This window comes from Balaenoptera musculus, chromosome 3, assembly GCF_009873245.2.
Source record: "Balaenoptera musculus isolate JJ_BM4_2016_0621 chromosome 3, mBalMus1.pri.v3, whole genome shotgun sequence".
NCBI classification, from domain to species: Eukaryota; Metazoa; Chordata; class Mammalia; order Artiodactyla; family Balaenopteridae; genus Balaenoptera; species Balaenoptera musculus.
In genome coordinates, this window is record NC_045787.1 from 125,765,254 (window position 1) to 125,788,876 (window position 23,623).

Below are 23,623 nucleotides of genomic sequence, written 5' to 3' on the forward strand. Positions count from 1 at the left end.
AGGTCATGCAGCCAGTTACTACCTAAGTCTGTACTAGGTCTCCCATTCCCCGATCAGGGCTCTTCCTTCCTCTGCCTGATGACCCCTCTGGAAGATTTGGTGTCTCCTGCGTGGGTCCCCAGTGCTGAAGAACAGGAGGGATTCGCCTCCCATGGGGCGAGGCCCGCAGTGGGGGTCACTCTCTGCAATGCTTAGGCTTACTCTCCATTCCCTTCCCCAGATGGTTGCTTTCACTGCAGACTGGGGTGGACAGTCGGCAACTTGGCTTTCTCCCTTCCTTGATGCCTCCCAGCTGGGCAGCTGGCTGAGCTGCCAGCGCCTGGCAGTCAGCTCGGAATCGGGGCTTTGAAATAGGATCCCTCAGTGCCTGTGGTCCAGTGTGGCCTCCCAGGCCACAGCAGGTGATGGACAGGGCCTGAAATGTCGCTGGCCCCCACTGCCTTTGTCCCCAGTGCCGCTTAGTGGTCTTGGGGAACCGGGGGCTGGGGGAGGGGCCTCTCAGTTTGGGGCTGTCAACACCAGAGGCTGGCTCAGGACAGGGTGGGAGTTGGCAGGTACTCCTGGTGAGTGGAGAGTCAAATGCAGGCCCCTTTTCTCGGTTTACGAGGCAAGGGCCCTGCAGAGCCTTCGTGGGAATTAGAAAAAAGCACTTCTGCATGAAGGTTATTACTAAAAGGCACCCTGGGCAGATGTAGCTCTACTTGAGGCCCAGGGCTCAGCCCTCAGCTGAGTGTCCTTGTTCGGTGCTCACGCGGTGAGCTCTCCAGGGCGGCCCTGTGTACCACTCTGCCTGCCTCTCCAACCTCATTTGCTGCCCTTTGTCCACTCTTGATTCGTCCCACCCCACTCATTCTTCACACAGTGGCCAGATGGATCTTTTTAACATGCAAATTGGAACCTGTCATCCCTCTGTTCAAAACCCTTTGATGGAGTCTTTGATGGCTTCCCACTCAAGCCTCTAGGGTCCTGCAGGTCTGGTCCCAGCTGACCTTTCTGCCTCATCTCCTTTCCTCCCTCTTGATCACTCTGCTGGCCTCTTGATATTCCTTGACTGTGCTGAGCTCTCTCCAACCTCAGGGCCTTTGCACTTGCTGTTCTTTGAACTTGGCTCCCACCTCTCCCCTAGTTGATGCTTGCTCAGTCCCTTTCTCCAGGAAGCCTCTCTTGAGCCAGCTGACTATGCCCACTTATCTACTCTTCTAGGACTATGAACCTCCTCTGTGTAGCATGTGTCACACTGAAGTTTACATATATTTCTGCTATTTTGATTACTCTCTCTCTTCTCTGCTCGCCTTTACAGTTCACAAGGGCAGGAGCCATGTCTGTTTTTCTCACTGTATCCCTGTTACTTAACACAGTGCCTGGCATAGTGAATAATTGTGGGATAAACAAATGAAACCCGTAATGAAAAGCTGTCATGTGCCAGGTATTTGGGATCTGTCTGTTCTTCTTTCTTTTTAAAAATCCAGTTACTCATCCGATATGTGTTTGCTCCCACTGGGTGTCAAGCCTGTGCTGGCACCAGGGATCCAAGGTGGAAGTGACATAGTACTTGCCCTTGAGAGGGTGCAGACTGGTGGGGGAGACTCTGAACAGATAGTGCAGCAGCCAAGGTGAGAAGTGCTACAGCTGAGGCTTTAATGTCCCAGGGAGGCCAATGAAGAGAAGAGGGTAGATGCATGTTTTTTGTTTGTTTGTTTGTTTGTTTATGGCTGCGTTGGGTCTTTGTTGCTGCAGGTGGGCTTTCTCTAGTTGTGGTGGTCGGGGGCTAATCTTCATTGCGATGCGCGGGCTTCTCATTGCGGTGGCTTCTCTTGTTGCGGAGCATAGGCTCTAGGCGCGTAGGCTTCAGTAGTTGTGGCTCTCGGGCTCTAGAGCGCAGGCTCAGTAGTTGTGGTGCACGGGCTTAGTTGCTCCGCGGCATGTGGGATCTTCCCGGACCAGGGCTTGAACCTGTGTCCCCTGCATTGGCAGGTGGATTCTTAACCACTGTGCCACCAGGGAAGTCCTGATGCATGGGGTTTTGAAGGATGAGCAGTTTGTCAGGCCAAGAAGACCAAAAGGAGTTGGCACAGGGACAAGGACAAATTGTACTGTATCCAGAGGCAGGTGGCTGGGAGGGTGAGGGATAAGGAGCAGGGGCTGTGAGTCTAAGGAAGAGGAAAAGGGGGGTGCTGTGGGTACTGCCTGCAGGTGGGTCCTGGGAGGAGAGGGAGGCACAGGGAGCTGGGCTCCTCTGGGGCGTGGCCTTGGGAGTGCGGGGGGCATGTGGGGGCTGGGAGCACTGTGGGCAGAGTGTCTGCTCCTACACTCCCAGAAGATACCTCCTCTTTGATCTCTTCTCTGTTGGCATCAGCCCAGGATTTCTCCTGAAGAAAGGATTGTGACAAAAGCCAGCTTGGAAACCCTAGGCAGGGGAGCCTGGTGGTCAGGTGTGTGGGCTCAGGGGTCAGCCATCTGGCTGTGAGGTGTGGCTCGTCCTGACCACTGTGCGACTCAGGGCAGCACCACCCTCAGAGCCTGGGTGTCCTCCTCTGTGAAGTGGGGATGACAGAGGAACCCTCCTCCTGAGGCTGATGTGAGGACTGAACGAGCAATGGGCGATGCCGCTGGCCCTGTTCTAAGCACTTTGTGGGAGTCAGCGCTCACCCTCCTCCATCACCCCTTGAGGGATTTACCATTCTTGGCCGTGTTTTACAGCAGAGGAAACTGAGGCGCGGGGAGGTTACATAACTTGCCCAAGGCCAGGCAGTCTGGTGGCAAAATCCATGCTCTCCACTGCTAGACTTCCCTGTGTGTGATTTTGGCCAAGTTGCTTAGCCTTTCTGGGCCTAGTCTCCTTGTCTGTATAATGGGACTGAATGGCAGTGATGCCTCCATCGTGGGGTCACTGCGAGGGTTACGGCACCCCTTCACATCAGGTGCACGAGCTTGGTTCCTGGCTTTGGTAAACGCGACATGTGTGTTAGCTGGTCTATTACGATGACAGGTGGAGCGGGGTTTGCACCGCTAGGTCAGCACAGGATCAGGAACGTGCCGAGCCCTCTGTGAATGTTAGTGAGTACTGTTGACATGACTGTTATGAGTCCACAACTGATACTCCATGGTCCCTTGGGGCTGTGGTTCTGACAGCTCTCTTCCCCCTGCCCCGCCCCACCCGGCTGCAGGCCAACGAGAACAGCCTGCTGAGCGCGCAGCTCAAAGGTTTCCCCCTGTTCCTGCACTCCAACCTGGGCCTGAAGGACTGCAGCATCAACCCCAAGTCCCCGCTGCTGTACGTGACCCGCCCCAGCGAGGTGGAGAAGGGCGTGCTGCCCGGCGAGGACTGGACCGTGTTCCAGTCGAACCACTCCACCTACGAGCCTGTGCTGCTGGCCAAGACGCGGTCGTCCGAGTCCATCCCGCACCTGGGCGCGGATGCCGGCCTTCACGCCGCGCTGCATGCCACTGTGGTCCAGGACCTGGGCCTCCACGACGGAATCCAGCGCGTGCTGTTCGGCAACAACCTCAACTTCTGGCTGCACAAGCTCGTCTTCATCGACGCCGTGGCCTTCCTCACAGGCAAGCGCCTCTCGCTGCCTCTGGACCGCTACATCCTGGTGGACATTGACGACATCTTTGTGGGCAAGGAGGGCACGCGCATGAAGGTGGAGGACGTGAAGGTACGGCTGGGGGCGCCAGACCATGTAGGGTGGGCCTCGCCACCTTCAGACCTTACTGTCCCCATCGTGACTTTGCTGTCTGCACCTCCCCTGTGCTGTCAGTCCCCCTCCCTTGGCCACTTGGTTTTATTGTCTTATTAGAAGCAAGTGCCATTTAAAATTATTTGAAGTATTGAATATACAGGAATTTTGCATCTGGTTGTATGGAGCTCAAGAATATAACTATGGAGAGAGAGATGGTAGCTGTGCAGAGAGTACCTACCTCTTAATCCAGACATGATTTTTAACTCTCAAAAATGTTTATGTCAGTACCAAAGCTCCTACAAAACTCATAAAACAAGAATTAGAGTTTGAATCATATACAAAGCATACTTTAACTGCGGTCTATATAGATAGTGAAAGGCATGTGTTTAATTCAAAAAATGTTTACCAAACTAACTGTACGTAAAAGCATTTTGCAAACCATGAAATTTTACACATGTATCACTGTAAAAGAGAAGCCTGCAAATTAAGACCATTTTCATCTACTCACTATTTTACTCAGAGTTGTATGCAAAAGGAACAACATCACTAGTGTAAATGGGGAAATCAGTATCAGTTGCCATACATAGAGGGCAACCATAACAATAGATCCAATGAAAACGAAACAGGGGATTAAATTCTAGCGAAGTACTGCTGCCTACTGCTGGCCTGTCCTCTCTTACACGAGATTAGTGAGAGTTAGAAACGTATTAGCACCAAACCAAGACTTCTTTTTGACGTTAGGAGGAGGATTGAAAAAGAGACTTGATTAAGAGGAATGCTTTCCTCCGTGTGGGCGCTGTGTTGGGATCGGCCGTGGGTCCTGGAAGGAAGGCCCTGGGCTGGGGCAGGGGGCGGGGTACATTGTCCTCCTGCCTTGGTCTAGAGTGAACTCTCTGCTCCTCCTTACACCTCCAGAGGAGAAGGGCAGAGCAGGCACTGTCTGCAGAGTCAAGACCTGGGTTCCAGTCCCCATCTGCCCCTAACTGACTGGGTGACTTGGGCAAGTCCCTTCCCCTGTCTGAGCCTCAGCGGTGAAATGACAAGATGGGGTGGATGGGAAGGGCCTGGATGGCTGGGGTGAGGGAGCATGTGCAGATGCCAGGCTCTGAGCCCTCCCGGCTCTACCTCTGGGACAGAGCAGTGTTGCTTTGATCTGCTTTACCCATTGTGTTTGCTCCTGAGATTTCACTTCCTCAAGGGCTCCGCTATTGAAAGAAAGTTCTGAGGCGGCTCCTGTTGAGCCTTCCAGCTCTGAGGCTTCATGCAATGCCACGACCCACCTCTAGCAAAGAAGATTACTCTGTTTTCTCCTTAGGACGTTCTTCGGGTGGCCCAACCTTGCTCTGTCCTGCTGTAACCTAGGTCTTTGCTTGCTGTCCAGGATGAGTCCTTGAGACTGGTCCAGGGTCAACCTCATGAGGAAATCAGGCTGCCAGGCTCACTGTGTCTCCTGTGAACCCTGGGCTTGCCCTTCTTCGTTCTTATTCTCCCCATTATTGGAATGAGAGGAATGCTAGCAGTTTGGAGCCTTAAGAATGCCAAAAGAGATGCCCTCTTCAGTGTACTCAGCTCAGTGCAGACTGCAGAGCTCTATGCCAGCCAGGTCCCATTTGCCTTAAACATCCTTTTGAGTCAGAAAGGACAGTTGTTTTTTTTTTTTCTTTAATCCCAAGGACTGGCTACAACTGAGCTTTTCTTGCAGAGACATGAATGTTGCCTCATTAACTTGTACAGTACGGTCTGTACAGTGCAACTTAAATGACACCAACAGCAGTGCTTATTCAAGGCTTGGCGAGCGCCAGGCTCTGTGCTCAGCCCTTTCTGTGCGTTGCATCATCTGATCCTCACAGCAGCTCTGTGAGGTGGGTATTGTTTTAAATCGCATTTTACAGAGGTGGACACTAAGACTCAGAGAGGTGAAGTAACTGGCCCAAGGCCACATAGCTAGAGCATGAAGGTCCATCAGGTAGTACATGGCCTTGGTAAGATGCCGGTGGTGGCCCCAAGGAAGGCCAGGACTTTTTGTTTGCAAAGTGTTCTGATAGCGGGCTCTTCTTACAGGTTTCCTAGCAGCCTTGTGCATCATACCTGGTAGGGATTTTTTTGAGTCCTGACTCCAGAGGACAACTGTATGTTTGTTTCACAAGTGTCAGCATCCCTTCATTGACTTGCAAAGCACTGGGTGCGCTGTGCATGGAAACATTGCATTGCTGGGCACACAGTACGTCTCTGGAAAAGTCGTGGTCCTTTGACATCAGCCTTGCAGTCACCAACGAGGTGAAATCCCCCACATTTGACAGATGAAGACATGAGGCTCACAGTGGCAGTGACCACAGACATGATAATGGCACTATTTATCATCACTTACCAAAATGCCAGGCTGTTTTACATGCAGTATCTCATTTAATCCTCCCAAGAGCCCCATGAGGGAGCTATTATTATCCCTATTTCACACCTGGGAAAACTGGGGCCTGGAGCAGTTGCAAAGCTTTCTCAAGGGCATGGCAGAACCAGGCTAGAGTCTATGTCCTGTCTTGCCAGAGGCCTGGTGGAGGTGGCAGCACAGGGCTGGCTTCATGGGTATGGGACCTGTATAGTCACACAGGGCCCCATGCTTGGAAGGGGCCCATTCAAGATAATGCTCTGCTATTTACTTCTTGACATTTTTAACAATCTTTGAGCAAGGGTGCCTATTTTCATTTTTCTATGAGCCCTGCAAACTTTGTAGTTGGTCCTGCAGGAGCAGGACCCTTCTGGACCCTTATGGGAGGAGCGGGGAACTTCTGGCTTCCCCTCACCCCTTTCTCCCCACTCTGCCTATCCTAGGCCCTATTTGATACGCAGAACGAACTACGGACACACATCCCAAACTTCACTTTCAACCTGGGCTACTCAGGGAAATTCTTCCACACAGGTAAGTGGGCCTGGCTCTGCCCCCACTAGCAACTTCCAGGGGCCCTCAACATCCGGACCCTCGGAGTGCTATGCCATGGGGTCAGCAGGTGGGCGGATGGGCCCCCTTAGGGCCACATTTGACCTCTGTGGCCTCTCCCAGAGCCAGACAGCCCACAGAGCAGTCACAGCCCCAGGCAGAGGGCATTTGGAGACAGCAGTGACACACGATGGCCCCCACCCATCTGTCCCCGGGCCTCAGGCTCTGCTGTTCAGGGGGTGGGCATCTTCTCCCTCTTGTCTCCCTCTCACCACCACCTCTTAATATTCTTTATACTACTTCTGCCTTAGAAAGGAATTGGTTGAATTTTAAGAATTTTACAGAAATACATAGCAGAGAAAATGAAAATGCCCTATAATTGTACCCACCCCAGAGATGAGCACTGTCACGAGTTTTTCTTTTTTTTTAAAATTTTATTGGAGTATAGTTAATTTACAATGTTGTGTTAGTTTCAGGTGTACGGCAGAGTCATTCAGTTATACATATATTTATTCGTTTTTAGATTCTTTCCTCACAAAGGTTATCACAGATTTTTTTTTTTTTTTTTTTTGGCTGTGCTGCCTGGCTTGTGGGATCTTAGTTCCCTGACCAGGGATTGAACCCAGGCCCTCAGCAGTGAAAGTGTGGAGTCCTAAACACTGCACCACCAGGGAATTCCCCCATCACAGACTATTGAGTAGAGTTCCCTGTGCTATTCAGTAGGTCCTTGTTGGTTATCTATTTTATACATGGTAGTGTATGTTAATCCCAAGCTCCTGATTTATCCCTCCCCACCATGTTTCCCCTTAGGTAACCATAAGTTAGGTAACCATTTTTGTTATCTGTAAGTCTGTTTCTGTTTTGTAAATAAGTTCATTTGTATCATTTTTTTAAAAATTAGCTTCCACATATGAGTGATACGATATTTGCCTTTCTCTGTCTGGCTTAGTTAGTATGATAATCTCTAGGTCCATCCATGTTGCTGCAAAATGGCATTATTTCACTCTTTTTTATGGCTGTGCAATATTCCATTGTATATATGTACCACATCTTTTTTATCCATTTGTCTGTTGATGGACATTTAGGTGGCTTCCATGTCTTGGCTATTGTAAATAGTGCTGCAGTGAACATTGGGGTGCATGTATCTTTTCAAATTATGGTTTTCTCTGGATATATGCCCAGGACTGGGATTGCTGGATCATATGGTAGTTCTATTTTTAGTTTTTTAAGGAACCTCCATACTGTTTTCCATAGTGGTTGTACCAATTTACATTCCCACCAACAGTATAGGAGGGTTCCCTTTTCTCTGCACCCTCTCCAGCATTTATTATTTGTAGACTTTCTTTTGGTTGCACTGCGCGGCATGTGGGATCTTAGTTCCCTGATCAGAGATTGAATCCACATCCCCTGCATTGGAAGCACGGAGTCTTAACCACTGGACCCCCAGGGAAGTCCCTGTTTGTAGACTTTTTGATGATAGCCATTCTGACCAGTGTGAGGTGATACCTCATTGTAGTTTTGATTTGCATTTCTCTACTAATTAGTGATGTTGAACGTCTTTTCAAGTGCTTTTTGGCCTTCTGTATATCTTCTTTGGAAAAATGTCTATTTAAATCTTCTGCCCATTTTTTGATTGAGTGGTTTGTTTTTTTGACATAGAGCTGCCTGAGCTGTTTTGTATATTTTGGAGATTAATCCCTTGTCAGTCACTTCCTTTGCAAATATTTTCTCCCATTCTGTAGGTTGTCTTTTCATTTTGTTTATGGTTTCTTTTGCTGTGCAGAGCTTTTGAGTTTAATTAGGTCACATTTGTTTATTTTTGTTTTTATTTTCATTACTCTAGGAGGTGGATCAAAAAAGATATTGCTGTGATTTATGTCAAAGAGTGTTCTGCCTATGTTTTCCTCTAAGCGTTCTATAGTGTCTGGCCTTACATTATTTGATCCATTTTGAGTTTATTTTTGTGTATGGTGTTAAGGAATGTTCTAATTTCATTCTTTAACATGTAGCTGTCCAGTTTTCCTAGCACCACTTATTGAAGAGATTGTCTTTTCTCCATTGTATATTCTTGTCTCTTTTGTCATAGATTAATTGACCATAGGTGCATGGGTTTACTTCTGGGCTTTCTGTCCTGTTCCATTTATCTATATTTCTGTTTTTGCACCAGTAGCATACTGTTTGGATTACTGTAGCTTTGTAGTATAGCCTGAAGTCAGGGAGCTTGATGCCTCCAGCTCCGTTTTTCTTTCTGAGGATTGCTTTGGCTATTTAGGGTCTTCTGTATTTCCATACAAATTAAAAAAATTTTTGTTCTAGTTCTGTGAAAAATGCCATTGGTAGTTTGATAGGGATTGCATTGAATCTGTAGATTGCCTTGGGTAGTATGGTCATTTTGACAATATTGATTCTTCCAATCCAAGAACATGGTATATTTTTCCATCTGTTTGTGTCATTTTCAATTTCTTTCATCAGCGTCTTATAGTTTTCAGAGTACAGGTCTTTTGCCTCCTTAGGTACTTTTATTCCTAGGTATTTTATTCTTTCTGATACGATGGTAAATGGGATTGTTTCCTTAATATCTTTCTTTTCTTTTTACGTTTTGGCCGTGCCATGCGGCATGTGGGATCTTAGTTCCCCGACCAGGGATCGAACCCGCGCCCCCTCCATTGGAAGCATGGAGTCTTAACCACTGGACTGCCAGGGAAGTCCCATTAATTTCTCTCTCTCATCTTTTGTTGTTAGTGTGTAGTAATGTAAGAGATTTCTCTGTATTAATTTTGTGTCCTGCAACTTTACCACATTCATTGATGAGCTCTAGTAGTTTTCTTGTAGCATCTTTAGGATTTTCTATGTACAGTATAATGTCATCTTTAAACAGTGACAGGTTTACTTCTTCTTTTCCAATTTGGATTCCTTTTATTTCTTTTTCTTCTCTGACTGCCGTAGCTAGGACTTCAAAAACCATGTTGAATAAAAGTCATGACGGTGGACATCCTTGCCTTGTTCCTGATCTTACAGGGAATGCTTTCAGCTTTTCACCATTGACAATGATGTTAGCTGTGGGTTTGTCATATATGGCCTTTATTATGTTGGGGTAAGTTCCCTCTATGCCTACTTTCTTGAGAGTTTTTATCATAAATAGGTGTTGAATTTTGTCAAAAGCTTTTTCTACATCTATTGAGATGATCGTATGATTTTTATTCTTCAGTTTATTAATGTGGTGTATCACATTGATTGATTTGCAGATACTGAAGAATCCTTGCATCCCTGGGATAAATCCCACTTGATCATGTTGTGTGATCCTTTTAATCTGTTGCTGGATTCGATTTGCTAGTATTCTGTTGAGTATTTTTGCATCTATGTTCATCAGTGATATTGGCCTTTAATTTTCTTTTTTTGTGGTATCTATGCCAGGTGTTGGTATCAGGGTGATGGTGACCTCATAGAATGAGCTTGGGAGTATTCCTTCCTGTGTAATTTTTTGGAAGAGTTTCAGAAGGATAGGTGTTAACTCTTCTCTAAATGTTTGATAGAATTCACCTGTGAAGCCATCTGGTCATGGACTTTGGTTGGGAGTTTTTTGATCACTGTTTCAATTTCAGTACTTGTGATTGGTATGTTCATATTTTCTATTTCTTCCTGGTTCAGTCTTGGAAAATTGTAGCTTTTTAAGAATTTCTCCATTTCTTCTAGGTTGTCCATTTTATTGGCCCATAGTTGCCTGTAGCATTGTCTTATGATCCTTTGTATTTCTGTGGTGTCCAGTGTAACTTCTCCTTTTTCATTTCTAATTTTATTGATTTGAATTCTCTCCCTTTTCTTCCTGATGAGTATGGCAAAAGGTTTATCAATTTTGTTTATCTTTTTAAAGAACCAGCTTTTAGTTTCATTGATCTTTTCTATTGTTTTCTTTGTCTCTATTTCATTTATTTCTGCTCTGATCTTTATGGTTTCTTTTCTTCTACTAACTTTGGGTTCTCTTTGTTCTTCTTTCTCTAGTTGCTTTAGGTGTAAGGTTAGGTTGTTTATTAGCCTATTAATCTCTGAATAACCTTTTTTCAGAGATTTTTCTTGTTTCCTGAGGTAAGATTGTATTGCTGTAAACGTCCCTCTTAGAACAGCTTTTGCCGCATCCCATAGGTTTTGGACTGTTGTATTTTCATTGTCACTTGTCTCTATGTATTTTTTTGATTTCCTCTTTGACTTCTTCAGTGATCCGTTGGTTGTTTAGTAACATATTGTTTAGCCTCCATGTGTTTGTGTTTTTTAAAGTTTTTTTTCCTGTTATTAATTTCTAATCTCATAGCATTGTGGTCAGAAAAGATGCTTGATATGATTTCAATTTTCTTAAATTTACCAAGGCTTGATTTGTGGCCCAAGATGTGATCTATCCTGGAGAATGTTCCATGTGCACTTGAGAAGAAAGTGTATTCTGCTGCTTTCAGATGGAATGTCCTATAAATAACAGTTAAGTTCATCTGGTCTAAGGCTTGTGTTTCCTTGTAGATTTTCTGTCTGGATGATCTGTCCATTGGTGTTAGTGGGGTGTTAAAGTCCCCTACTATTATTGTGTTACTGTTCATTTCCCCTTTTATGGCTGTTAGCATTTGCCTTATATATTGAGGTGCTCCTATGTTGGGTGCATATATATTTACAATTGTTATATCTTCTTCTTGGATTGATCCCTTGATCATTATGTAGTGTCCTTCCTTGTCTTTTGTAAGAGTCTTTATTTTAAAGTCTATTTTGTTTGATATGGAGTATTGCTACTCCAGCTTTCTTTTTATTTGCATTTGCATGGAATATCTTTTTCTGTCCCCTCACTTTCAGTCTGTCTGTGTCCCTGTGTCTGAAGTGGGTCTCTTGTAGATGACATATATATGGGTCTTGTTTTTGTATCCATTCAGCGAGCCCATGTCTTTTGGTTGAAGCATTTAATCCATTTAATTTAAGGTAATTATTGAAATGTATGTTCCTATTGCCATTTTGTTAATTGTTTTGGACTTGGAGGTCTTTTTTCTTCCCTTCCTCTTTTGTTCTCTTCTCTTGTGATTTGATGTCTATCTTTAGTATTGTGTTTGGATTGCTTTTTCTTTTTTGTGTGTGTGTCTATCATAGACTTTTGGTTTGCAGTTCCCATGAGGTTTTGATATAGCAGTCTATATATGTACAAGATTGTTTTAAGTTGCTGGTCTCTTAATTTCCAATGCATTTCCAATATCCTGCATTTATACTCTCCTCTTCTCACGATTGCTGGTTTTGATATCATATTTTTGTGTGGATGATTTCCTACCTTTACTTTATGTTGCCTTTACTGGTGAGCTTTCCTATTTGTAATTCTCTTGATTCTATTGTGGCCTTTTCTTTTCTGCCTAGAGAAGTTCCTTTAGGATTTGTTCTAAGGCTGGTTTGGTGGTGCTGAATTCTCTTCGCTTTTACTTGTCTGTAAAGCTTTGATTTCTCCATCAAATCTGAACGAGAGCCTTGCTGGGTATTCTTGGTTGTAGGTTTTTCCCTTTTATCACTTTAAATATATCGTGCCACTCCCTTCTGGCCTGCAGAGTTTCTGCTGAAAAATCAGCTGATAACCTTTTGGGGATTCCCTTGTATGTTATTTGTTGCTTTTCCCTTGTTGCTTTTAATATTTTTTCTTTGTCTTTAATTTTTGTCAGTTTGATTAGTATGTGTCTCGGCATGTTCCTCCTTGGGTTTATCTTGTATTGGACTCTCCACATTTCCTGGACTTGAGTGACTGTTTCCTTCTCCTGTTAGGGAAGTTTTCTGCTATAATATCTTCATATATTTTCTCAGGCCCTTTCTCTCTCTCTTCTCCTTCAGGGACCCCTATAATGCAAATGTTGGTGCATTTAATGTTGTTCCAGAGGTCTCTGAGAGTGTTCTCATTTCTTTTCATTCTTTTTTCTTTATTCTGTTCTGTGGCAGTGATTTCCACCATTCTGTCTTCCAGCTCACTTATTCATTCTTCTGCCTCAATTATTCTGCTGTTGATTCCTTCTAGTGTATTTTTCATTCCAGTTATTGTATTCTTCATCTCTGTTTGTTCTTTAAATCACTAGCTCTTTGTTAAACATCTCTTGTATCTTCACAATCTGTGCTTCTACTCTTTTTCCAAGATCTTGGATCATCTTTACTATCATTACTCTAAATTCTTCTTCAGGTAGGTTGCCTGTCTCCATTTCATTTAATTGTTCTTGTGGGTTTTTATCTTGTTCCTTCATCTGGAATGAGTTTATTTTTTATTTTTGAGTCTTAAGGGTTGAGGTTGAAGGCTCAGGGTTACCTGGTTCATACTTGCCCTCCTCTTGGCGGCTTTCCCAAGGTCCTCACAAGCTGCCCCTTGGGACTGGGCAGGAGGGAACAGCCTCTGAGTAGTCATCTGTAGTGAGCATTCCCTCGAGCTGCCTTTTGCATGGGCCACGGTGAGGACAGCCTCTCTTGAATTCTTGGCAAACCCTATTAGTCTGAAGTTCTGGGAGGAAAGTCTGCAGCATAGCTCCAAAGCCAAATAAGAGCAACACTTGTTTGTCTGTGTGTATTTTTATATTCTTAACCCTTAGTATATCAGATGTAGTTGTAGTGATATACACAAGACAGAGTTAAACATCTTGTACATATACAAAGAGCATCTACAAGTCAATAAGTAAAAGACAAATGACCCAGTAGAAAAATAGGAATAGGATCAGAGTAGGCAAGTCAGAGCTAGAAGAAACCATTAGAATCATTGCCTCTGAACTGCATATTGCATAGACAGGCCCCAAGGGCCAGAGGTGGGGAGTACTTGGCCAAAGTCACCCACTGAGTCAAGGCCATACTCGAATCCAGGGCCCTGGACTGGGGCTCTATCTACCCCACACTGTAGCTCACGGAACTACTCTAAGCAGCTCTCAGGTGGGCTGTGGCCGTGCACACCCATCCCCGGGCCTCGTGGCAGGTGGGCCGGGCTGAGCTGCCTGTGCTCGGGCTGTAGGTACCGATGCTGAGGACGCGGGGGACGACCTGCTGCTGTCGTACGTGAAGGAGTTTTGGTGGTTCCCCCACATGTGGAGCCACATGCAGCCCCACCTTTTCCACAACCAGTCTGTACTGGCTGAGCAGATGGCCCTGAACAAGAAGTTCGCTGTCGTGAGTAAGATTCCCTACAGGGCAGAGCCGGGAGGGCTCGGGGCTGGGCTGGGGGTCAGAACTACTGGCCTTGTGCTGCTTTTGCAGTTCGTCTGACAGCTTTTTATTAACATCTTTATAGCTGCTGTCTCACTGAAGCCTCACAGGGATCCCAAGAGGCCGGTATCTCAATAGCCTCATTTTAAACAAGAAACTGGAGCTCTGGGAGGCCACACCAGCTAATAAGAGGTCCGTGCAGGACTTAAACCCAGGCCTGTTTGCTTCCTGAGCCCAAGCTGTCATCTTCAGGCTAGAGTGGGTACCCCAGAAGGCTGGAGGAGATGCCCAGCAAGGAGGGGATGAGGCCTGCTTGCTGGCTCAGCCTGAGCCACCAGCCAGTCAGAGGCCAAGAGAGGCAGGAACAGCACCTGTCCTTGTTCCTCACTCCTGGTGCTGGAGGAAGTGAACGCTGGGCCGAATTGGAGCCCTGGCTCGGCTGGTGCCTCTTTCCGAGACTCTGGGCCCTGAGCCTCAGCTTCCCCATCTGCACCTCAAGGGCTCAGACCCACTGCTCTGCCGTTCTAGCCTCTGATTTTTCTCTGCAAAGGAGAGATAAAGCCCAGAGGGGAAGAAATCCTGTGCTCACCCTGCCCTGGCCCTCCTCTCCCCAGGAGCACGGCATTCCCACAGACATGGGGTACGCAGTGGCGCCCCACCACTCGGGCGTGTACCCTGTGCACGTGCAGCTGTACGAGGCCTGGAAGCAGGTGTGGAACATCCGCGTGACCAGCACGGAGGAGTACCCCCACCTGAAGCCAGCCCGCTACCGCCGCGGCTTCATCCACAACGGCATCATGGTGAGTGCGGCCCAGAGCCTGGGAGGCAGGTATGCACATGCTATCCTGGGAAGCATGAGTCTGGGGAGCTGGTTAGGGGTTTCAGGCCACTTTCTACTGTCCCCTCTGTCACCTGAGGCTCTCTATCCCAGGGAAGGAGGACTGCCAGTCTGCCTCTTTCATGAGCTACTCCTATGCTTTTGTGACAGGGGATCAGGAGATGAGCATTCTTTAAGGGGCCTCTAATGAGGGCCTGGGATAGGCCTCTGTCTCATCCATTTGTTGGCTTATGTAAAATGTGTGTCTGTCCCTTTTCTACAGAATACTGAAGTGCACAAAATCTGGGAATACTGAAGTGCACAAAATCAACAAAAGTCCTCACCTTTGTAGACCTGACATTCTAGTGGCAGGAGACAGTGCGTTCATAACTGTGTAAAGTATACAATGGTCAGATGGCATAAGTGCTGTGGAGAAAAATCAAGCAGGGAATGGAGACAGGGGGTGCTGAGGAGAGGAGAAGCTTAAACAGGATGGTTAGGGAGAGCCTTCCTGGGAATGAGCCATGCTGCTACATGAGGAAGAGCGTGCGTGGCAGAGAAAACAAGTGCAAAGGCCCTGAGGCAGGCTTGTGCTGCGTGGTTTTGAGGACCAACTAAGAGACAAGTATGGCTGGAAGGGAGCAAGTTGGGAGGAGGTGGTAGGAGATGAGGTCAGAGGGGTGATTGATGGACCAGATCATGCAGGGCAACATAAGGCCACTGGATGGACTTCAGCTTTTAGTCTATGATGGGAGGGTTTTGAATGGAGTGCTCTTATGATCTAACTCATACTTTAAGAGGATTTCCATCATTCTGGCTGCTATGAGTTGCAAAGCCTGTAGGGGGCCAAGTGGGGAGCAGGGAGACCAGTTAGGAGGCCGCTGCAGTCTTCCCGTTGAGGATAGTGGCTTGGACCAGGGTGCAATGCTGGGACGTGATAACATTCTGGACATATTTAGAAGTTAGAGCCAACAGGAACTGCTGATGAGTTGGATATAGAGTATGGGAGAGAGAGGTAAGGCAAGGATGACTTCAGGTTTTTGGCCTCAGCCACTGGAGTGGCTAGATGGTTCTCATCAGTCCAGATGGGCAGCTATGGGAAGGCCAGATTCAAGCCTGCATCCATCTATCCACTGACCTCCCAGGCGTTCCTACTGACTCTGGGGATGAGGAGGTGACGAGACGGGTGAGTTCTCTGACCTCCTGGATCGCATACTAAACAGCTAAACCAGTGTACAACCAAGAGTGCTACGAGGCAGGTTCTAAAGCCAGGAGAGAAGTCACAGAGTGTTCCTGGGAGAGCTGCTCTAGAGAGGGGCGGGGACCCTCGCTGGGCACACAGTCCAAGTTTCCAGAAAGATTCTCACTTGCCTGCCCCTGTTACTTTGGAGTCTGCTCATTTTGTGGAGAGAAATATGTAAAGTGTGTACATATGTAAAATGGCAAGGGCCCGTGGGGTCACTTGGGGGAGTGTCACAGGCTGCAGGTCTTTGGTGGAGAAGACCCCCAAGGGTTGGGGGGCTGTGTGGTCACACAAGAGGCTGCCTTTCTGAGGTCACCTTTCTGGTGACCCTGCTCATCACCATCTGTCCCTGGAGAAGCCATAGCTCCTCTCTCCCGCCCCATCCTCAGGTCCTCCCGCGGCAGACCTGCGGCCTCTTCACACACACGATCTTCTACAACGAGTACCCAGGCGGCTCCAGTGAGCTGGACAAGATCATCAACGGGGGCGAGCTCTTCCTCACAGTGCTCCTCAACCCTGTGAGTGCTCCACAGCCCTTGGCTGGTGGTGAGGAGCCAGGGAGGACAGTCGTCTGCAGCTGAGGCAGGCCTTCCCAGGCCTGGGGGGGCGGACAGGAGCAAGTATGCGGCCAGGAGTTGGGAAACCCGCACTCTAGCCCTGGCTGTGTCCCCGCTCCGCTGCATGACCTTGGTAGAGAATCTGAGCAGTCTTTTTTTTTTTTTTATGAAAGACTTTATTTATTTATTTATTTGTTTGTTTGTTTATTTATTTATTTACTTATGGCTGTGTTGGGTCTTCGTTTCTGTGCGAGGGCTTTCTCTAGTTGTGGCAAGGAGGGGCCACTCTTCATCCCGGTGCGCGGGCCTCTCACTATCGTGGCCTCTCTTGTTGTGGAGCACAGGCTCCAGACACGCAGGCTCAGTAGTTGTGGCTCATGCGCCCAGTTGCTCCGTGGCATGTGGAATCTTCCCAGACCAGGGCTCGAACCCATGTCCCCTGCATTGGCAGGCAGACTCTCAACCACTGCGCCACCAGGGAAGCCCCTGAGCAGTCTTTGTTTTCCTTTTATAATCTTGCACTTCCATACAATAGTGTTGGCACTTTTTTTTTTTAATAAATTTATTTATTTATTTATTTATTTATTTTTGGCTACGTTGGGTCTTCGTTGTTGCGCACGGTTTTTCTCTGGTTGCGGTGAGCGGGGGCTACTCTTTGTTGCGGTGTGCGGGCTTCTCATCGCGGTGGCTTCTCTTGTTGCGGAGCACTGGCTCTAGGCACACAGGCTTCAGTAGTTGCAGCACGCAGGCTCAGTAGTTGTGGCTCACAGGCTCTAGAGCGCAGGCTCAGTAGTTGTGGCACACGGGCTTAGTTGCTCCACGGCATGTGGGATTTTCCCAGACCAGGGCTTGAACCTGTGTCCCCTGCATTGGCAGGCGGATTCTTTTTTTTTTTTTAACTTGTTATTTTGTTTGTTTATTTTATTTCTTTTTAATTTTTTAATTTTATTTTTTTATACAGCAGGTTCTTATTAGTCTGTGCCACCAGGGAAGTCCAATAGTGTTGGCATTTTTGTCTGTTCTTTTTCCAGTCTTTGTGTGTGTGTATAAATATATAAATATTGTATATTAATATACATAGTAAACTGAATTTGTTAAGGTATATATTAAACTATATATCTACATAGATAGATAGTTTAAAATGCACTATATATATAGTTCAACTGAAAGTTCAGCTGAACTTTCTGGGTCTCTCCTTATCTGTAAAATGGAAATAATCATCCATGCTTTAATAATAATAGATAGATATCAAGTGGTGGTGTTATCAGCTTTATGGGGTAACCGTGTACCCCTTATCTTCCATGCACCCCCTCACCCTCCTGCCAAAAAAGTACAAAAGAGCACCCATATGGCTGCACAGGAGGTCAGCTTCCCCTTTCAGGTGTCAGTCAGACCAGATCCACCTGGCTGTACCTAGCCCAAGGTCACACAGTGAGTTTATTGATGGCCCCGGTGAACCTTGGACTGGTCATTGAGTGGCCCTACAAGCTCAAGCAAGACCAGAGGGTCAGAAGTGGGGGTGAAGGTAGTGAAAGGGGCTCAGAGGCTAACTGGCCCCGCCTCGCATCTTCCCTCCCTGGAGCAGATCAGCATCTTCATGACGCACCTGTCCAACTACGGGAACGACCGCCTGGGCCTGTACACCTTCAAGCACCTGGTGCGTTTCCTGCACTCTTGGACCAACCTCCGGCTGCAGACACTGCCCCCGGTGCAGCTGGCCCAGAAGTACTTCCAGATCTTCTCTGAGGAGAAGGACCCGCTCTGGCAGGTGGGTGGGATGGGTGGCCTGGGTGCCTCATTGCAGGGATGGAAGGCCTACCACCCACGGGCATGCACCCCAGGTATGGTCTCAGGGACTCAGTCCTCAGGCCCTCATGCTCTCTCAAGTGTAAACTCAGGTGCACACTTGCTCACCAGCGTGGGCATGCTTGCTTGCTCTTGTGCACACTAGACCTCCCACGCAGACCTATGTGCATGCATACTCACAGCCTCTGAAAAACAGCACCACAGAACTGTAGGTGAACACAGTGTAAACAAGTGTGGAAAGCAGCTGCCCTGCCTGGCATGTACCTTCTCACTCCAGCAGGCTCTGAGCGTGGGAAAGGGGACTGATCACAGGGCTTGGGGGACAGTTCTTGGGGAAGTTGCCCCAGGGCGCTGTCAAAAACTGGAAGCAGAAGCTGGAATTGATGGTCTCAGGGGTCCACAAACCATGGCTTGTGAGCCAGTCTGGCCTGCAGTCTGTTTTTGTAAATAAAGTTTTATTGGAACATGGCCACACTCATTCTTGTACATACCATCTGTGGCTGCTTTCAATCTACAACAGCAGAGTTGAGTAGTTGCAACAGACCGGATGGTACCCAAGCTTAAAATACAATATTTACTAAACATTTCAAAAGATTTACTAAACTTTATAGAGAAAGTTTGCTGACCTCTTGCTGAACTTTTAAATTCAACAGTAGGAGCTCATGAGCCAAGTGCTGTGCTGAGCATTTTACTAGGCTATGTCTGGGAGCGTGAGACTGACTAGACATGGTCGCTGCCTGCCAGCCGTTCAGTGTCCCAAGATGGGGATGTGACAAGGACACATGCAGTTACACTTGTCATTCAGGGCTGTAAGAGCCACATATCCATGTGCAGTGGGAGTCCAGTGTCCATTCTTGGGCACCCCTGACATCTCTTCCCCTGTTGTTTTAGGATCCCTGTGAAGACAAACGCCATAAAGACATCTGGTCCAAGGAGAAGACATGTGACCGCTTCCCAAAGCTCCTCATCATTGGCCCCCAGAAAACAGGCAGGTCTCTCCACTCTTGACCAGCCTCTCCCAGTGCCTGCTCTCTCAGCCACAGAATTCTGAGGGCCACCATGCCCTAGTCCCACTCCCCAGTAATCTGCCCCCTCTTTCCTAGGAAGTGAGAGTGAAGCTGGGGTGAACATGAATTGCCCATCAGTGTGGAGGTGGGAAGAGGATAGAGGTTGGGCATTGGATTCTCCTATCTGTCCTGAACCACAGCCTCAGGGAGCTCTCCCTGTGTCCTGCTGGGAGTCTCAGAGTCAAATCAGAGAAGCCCAGATCAGCAAGTTGGAGCAGTGCCAGGCAAAACTGGTTCAGAGCAAAGAAGACTATGATCAATTAGTCATGTCTGCCAGAGGTGCAGGAGGGAGCAGTGGAGAGATGGTTGCTAAGTATTTACCATGCGCACTATATGGCATGGATGGGTACTCCCATCTTACAGACAAAACACTCAAGGCTCAGAGAAGTTAAGTGACTTTCCCTAACACATTTAGTTAGGAAATGGCAGATCCAGGTCTGGAACCCTGGTCTCTGTGACCCCAAAACTTATACTCTTGATCACCAAACTCTGTAGTCTCCTTCTCTTCTAGAACCTCTCATTATAGCATATTAACTGTAGACTCACACGTAGGAAAGGAATGAACTCTCTAAAGCAGGGGGTCGGTCCTGTACTGTCAGTTAGGGGAGGGAGTATGAGTGAAGGAAGGGTACCCAAAGAGGAGGCATCTGAGCCAGATTTCTTAGCCCTTCAAGAATTTCTTATCAGCACACAAGAGTCTGGAACTCCCTTGTCCTTGAGTTCCTCCCAAGTGCCATAGAGCACAGAGGCCCAGAGCCAGAAGGGACCAGCAGAAACCGTCTAATTCCTGGATTATGAGGAGACAGTAATCAAGTGGACATGACTGCTGGAGTACAGTGGTGAGAGGATTCTGAGGCCAAGTCTTTGTTTAGTGATGAAGAATGCCGTGATGGATTAGTGACGTCTGCAGTGGATGCAGGAGTTGGCATGCCCACATGCAAGCCATGTATTTGCCCATCCTGAGTTTAGTATGATTCCTTCATGGTAGAGATGAGGAAACTAAACCCAGAGAAGGGAAGGGACTTTTCCAGTATCTCCCAGTGAGTAATGGAGAGCCAGGACCAGAACCCAGAATTTCAGACTCCATCTTTGTGTTGGGGTGCTGGGCCCAGGTCTCACCTACCTTTCCTCCCCCCAGGCACCACGGCCCTCTACCTGTTCCTGGGCATGCACCCCGACCTCAGCAGCAACTACCCCAGCTCCGAGACCTTTGAGGAGATCCAGTTTTTTAACGGCCACAACTATCACAAAGGCATCGACTGGTGAGTGGGCCTTTCTGTCAACAGTGGGATGGGATGGTCACCATGGAGTCTGCCCAGGAGGAGGTCTGCTGTGGCCATAGCAGGAAGCAGCTGGAGCTCGCTTACACACAGCTAGTTCCTGTAAACAGGGACAAAACACACTGACCCTTGAGTCATGATGCTGGAGCCTGGTCACAGATGGGATAGTTGATGGGGAAGCCCTTTTCCCCTTTACATTATTGCCTGGGCTCAGAGAATACTAGAAATCAGAGCCCAGCCCCTCCCTTGCCTGCACAGAAACACCCTGAGTCCCAGAGGAGAAGAGGGACATGCCCGAGGTCCCGAGAGCTGGGGCTAAAATCCAAGGGTTCTGACCCGAAGGCTGGCCCTTCCCACTGTGGATGGCTGACTGTGGAGCAGGAGGTGTTCTTGTGAGCCCTTCAGAGGTGGCTTGCTAGCCTTCAGGGAGTCTCCTGGGGAGGTGGTTGAAATTGCAGATTCTCACCAGCGGTTGTAACACATGTATTACTCTTGTTTATTATTTTTATGTCAGTGGTTTCCCTGAGTAGAGATATCATGGGCGTTCTTCTGTTTGTGTTGTGGTATTTTTCTGTGTGTATTTCCATCAGTCTCTTTCTAGCTGTCTATCTTTCAATCAGCCAATCATCTGTCTGTCAATCTACCTGTCTATTTCTCGCTCCAATATTGCCACAGTCTCTTATCTAAAACCCACTGTAGCCAGATGCATTATTGAAAGTCATCTCTTTCTGGATTTAGAGAGACACAATATATTTAACAGCACCTTCACCAAGGTCTGGGGCAGTGCCCATTAGCAAATACATTAATATATCTGTAGCAAAGTATGTGAATATTTATGCCAAGTAAGATTCATAAGTCAGGTTTTGCTGCCAAATGTCTTTGCTACAAACTGAGGAAAAAAGCTTCTTTCTCAGAGCTTTCTCCATTTAGATATAACAAACAATGGATTGTGGACGTAAAAATGCTATTTTGTAAAGAAAATTCAGAAATGTGAGAGAGCTAGCAGTTTCTCGGCTCCATTCTCAAGATTTTGATTTTGTTTGTAGGGGTGCAGAAATCTCACAAGCCCCCAGGTGATTCTGATTTCCGATAAAGGGGTCCCTGGGACCACCTCAGAGAAACCCTGTCTCACAGGATAGAGTAGGGATCCTACACCCTTAACTAGGGTAGGCTTTGTGGGTTTTGGTTCCCACACACCCCTGAAGTTGTACCTCTATTTTGCCTCAGTAGGTGCTCCTGGGAGGGTCTGGAGTGTTCACCTAGTTTTCTGAGGGGCCCTCAACCTACAGGTGGTCTCACAGGACTGGTGTGGACAGTCACTCTGGGTGGGACGTGGGAGGTTCATCTGGGAAGCTATCAGGTTCTCCCGCATGAGGCCGGGGAGGGGGTATGGGTGGCAGGAGGTGAACCCCGTCCCCGCCTTGTCTCCTGGTCCACAGTAGCAGCTTAGAAAGCACCATCAGAAGTCAGTCTGGAGGCAGCAGAGGGCGTCCCTCCCCTCAGTGCTGGCGTCCCCGGGTCAGAGGCATCCCCGCGTGCCCCCTAGCGGCAGTGAGAGTTAGGGCCCTGCCAGTTTCACTCTGGGACCATCCCATTTAGGATGGAAAGATGCAGCCCCCTTCCCATACGCTGCCACCCATACCACACCCACAAGTCTTCACATCCTCCTGACCCCAGAGTCTCCCCGAAAAAGGAATGAATTCATAAAAGGGAGACTGCCAAGTGGCCACTCCGTCTAGGACCCCTGCCAGAAGTGAGTCCTTGTTTGACTGAGAGCCATGTGCCTGCTTGCTTTCTCAAGTTCCACCCCCAGCCACCGCGGCCCTCCCAGCTGCGTCCCTCAGACCCCTTCATCCTGGGTCTTGCCTGTGAGCCCTCCTCTCTGGGCTTCCTGCAGGTACATGGAGTTCTTCCCTATCCCCTCCAACACCACCTCTGACTTCTACTTTGAGAAAAGCGCCAACTACTTTGATTCGGAAGTGGCTCCCCGGCGGGCGGCTGCCCTGTTACCCAAGGCCAAGGTCTTGACCATCCTCATCAACCCAGCAGACCGAGCCTATTCCTGGTACCAGGTGAGCCGGGGTGGGGGTGGGGCCCTGGGTGGGGGTACGGGCTCTGTCTACCACTCAGCCACCAATAAATACCAGCAAATATTTATTTATTTATTTATTTAAATTTATTTTATTTATTTATTTTTGGCTGTGTTGGGTCTTCATTGTGGTGCACGGGCTTCTCATTGCAGTGGCTTCTCTCGTTGCGGAGCACGGGCTCTAGGCGCATGGGCTTCAGTTGTTGTGGCTTGTGGGCTCTAGAGCACAGGCTCAGTAGTTGTGGCGCATGGGCTTAGTTGCTCCATGGCATGTGGGATCTTCCCGGACTAGGGCTCGAACCCGTGTCCCCTGCATTGGCAGGCGGATTCTTAACCCCTGGGCCACCAGGGAAGCCCCTCAGCAAATATTTATTATGCACCTCCTTTGTGCCAGCCCTCAGTAGGCTCCTGGAATGCTGTGGTGGGTAAGAACGGTCCCGCCTCCACTGCGCTTCTAGCCCGGAGGATAAGCCAGGCAGAAATCCATGTTGAATCCCAGCCGAGTTACCTGCTCACCCTCCCAGCTTCATCTGGGGACCTGCCTCTGACACCAACAAGAGGTGGAGGCTGGTTCCATCTTGATGAAGCCTAGATTTGGTGAACAGTGATCTGGGCTCATACTAACCGTGGCCTCCTTGCTGGGCACGGGGTGGGAGGGGGGTGGGAAGTCAGAGAAGAACAAGACACAGGACCTGCCATTCTTAGTGGAGAATGCAAATGCCCGATCAGGTAAGGAAGTTACGTGGACTGCGGTTTGTGCTAGAGAGTGTGACTCCTAGTTCCTACTTGACTATGTAAGAACTAGAAGGTTCTTTAATTTCAATGACCTGACTTAATTTTTTCTGAACATCATTCCACTGGGCTTACAGGAAAGCTTAGGCTCTGGCCTTTTGGGGGTTTCCTCCCCTGCCTACCAGTCTTCCTAGGATTATGCCACAGTGCCAGGGTGTGGGGCTTCCTCATCTAG

The 23,623-nt window shown here is 48.0% G+C and overlaps 1 protein-coding gene across 8 annotated transcripts in view; it reads left to right on the forward strand.

The window, feature by feature from the left end:
- Positions 1 to 23,623, forward strand: part of NDST1 (N-deacetylase and N-sulfotransferase 1) — an 80,117-nt gene that overhangs the window by 39,634 nt on the left and 16,860 nt on the right. For all 8 annotated transcript variants that reach the window (XM_036845385.1, XM_036845380.1, XM_036845382.1 and 5 more), the window contains 9 exons: positions 3,168 to 3,662; positions 6,513 to 6,600; positions 13,607 to 13,761; positions 14,412 to 14,597; positions 16,247 to 16,375; positions 18,000 to 18,182; positions 19,112 to 19,208; positions 20,426 to 20,549; positions 22,465 to 22,639. In XM_036845385.1, the coding sequence (XP_036701280.1) occupies positions 3,168 to 3,662; positions 6,513 to 6,600; positions 13,607 to 13,761; positions 14,412 to 14,597; positions 16,247 to 16,375; positions 18,000 to 18,182; positions 19,112 to 19,208; positions 20,426 to 20,549; positions 22,465 to 22,639 (1,632 nt within the window). The remainder of the gene's footprint in view (positions 1 to 3,167; positions 3,663 to 6,512; positions 6,601 to 13,606; positions 13,762 to 14,411; positions 14,598 to 16,246; positions 16,376 to 17,999; positions 18,183 to 19,111; positions 19,209 to 20,425; positions 20,550 to 22,464; positions 22,640 to 23,623) is intronic.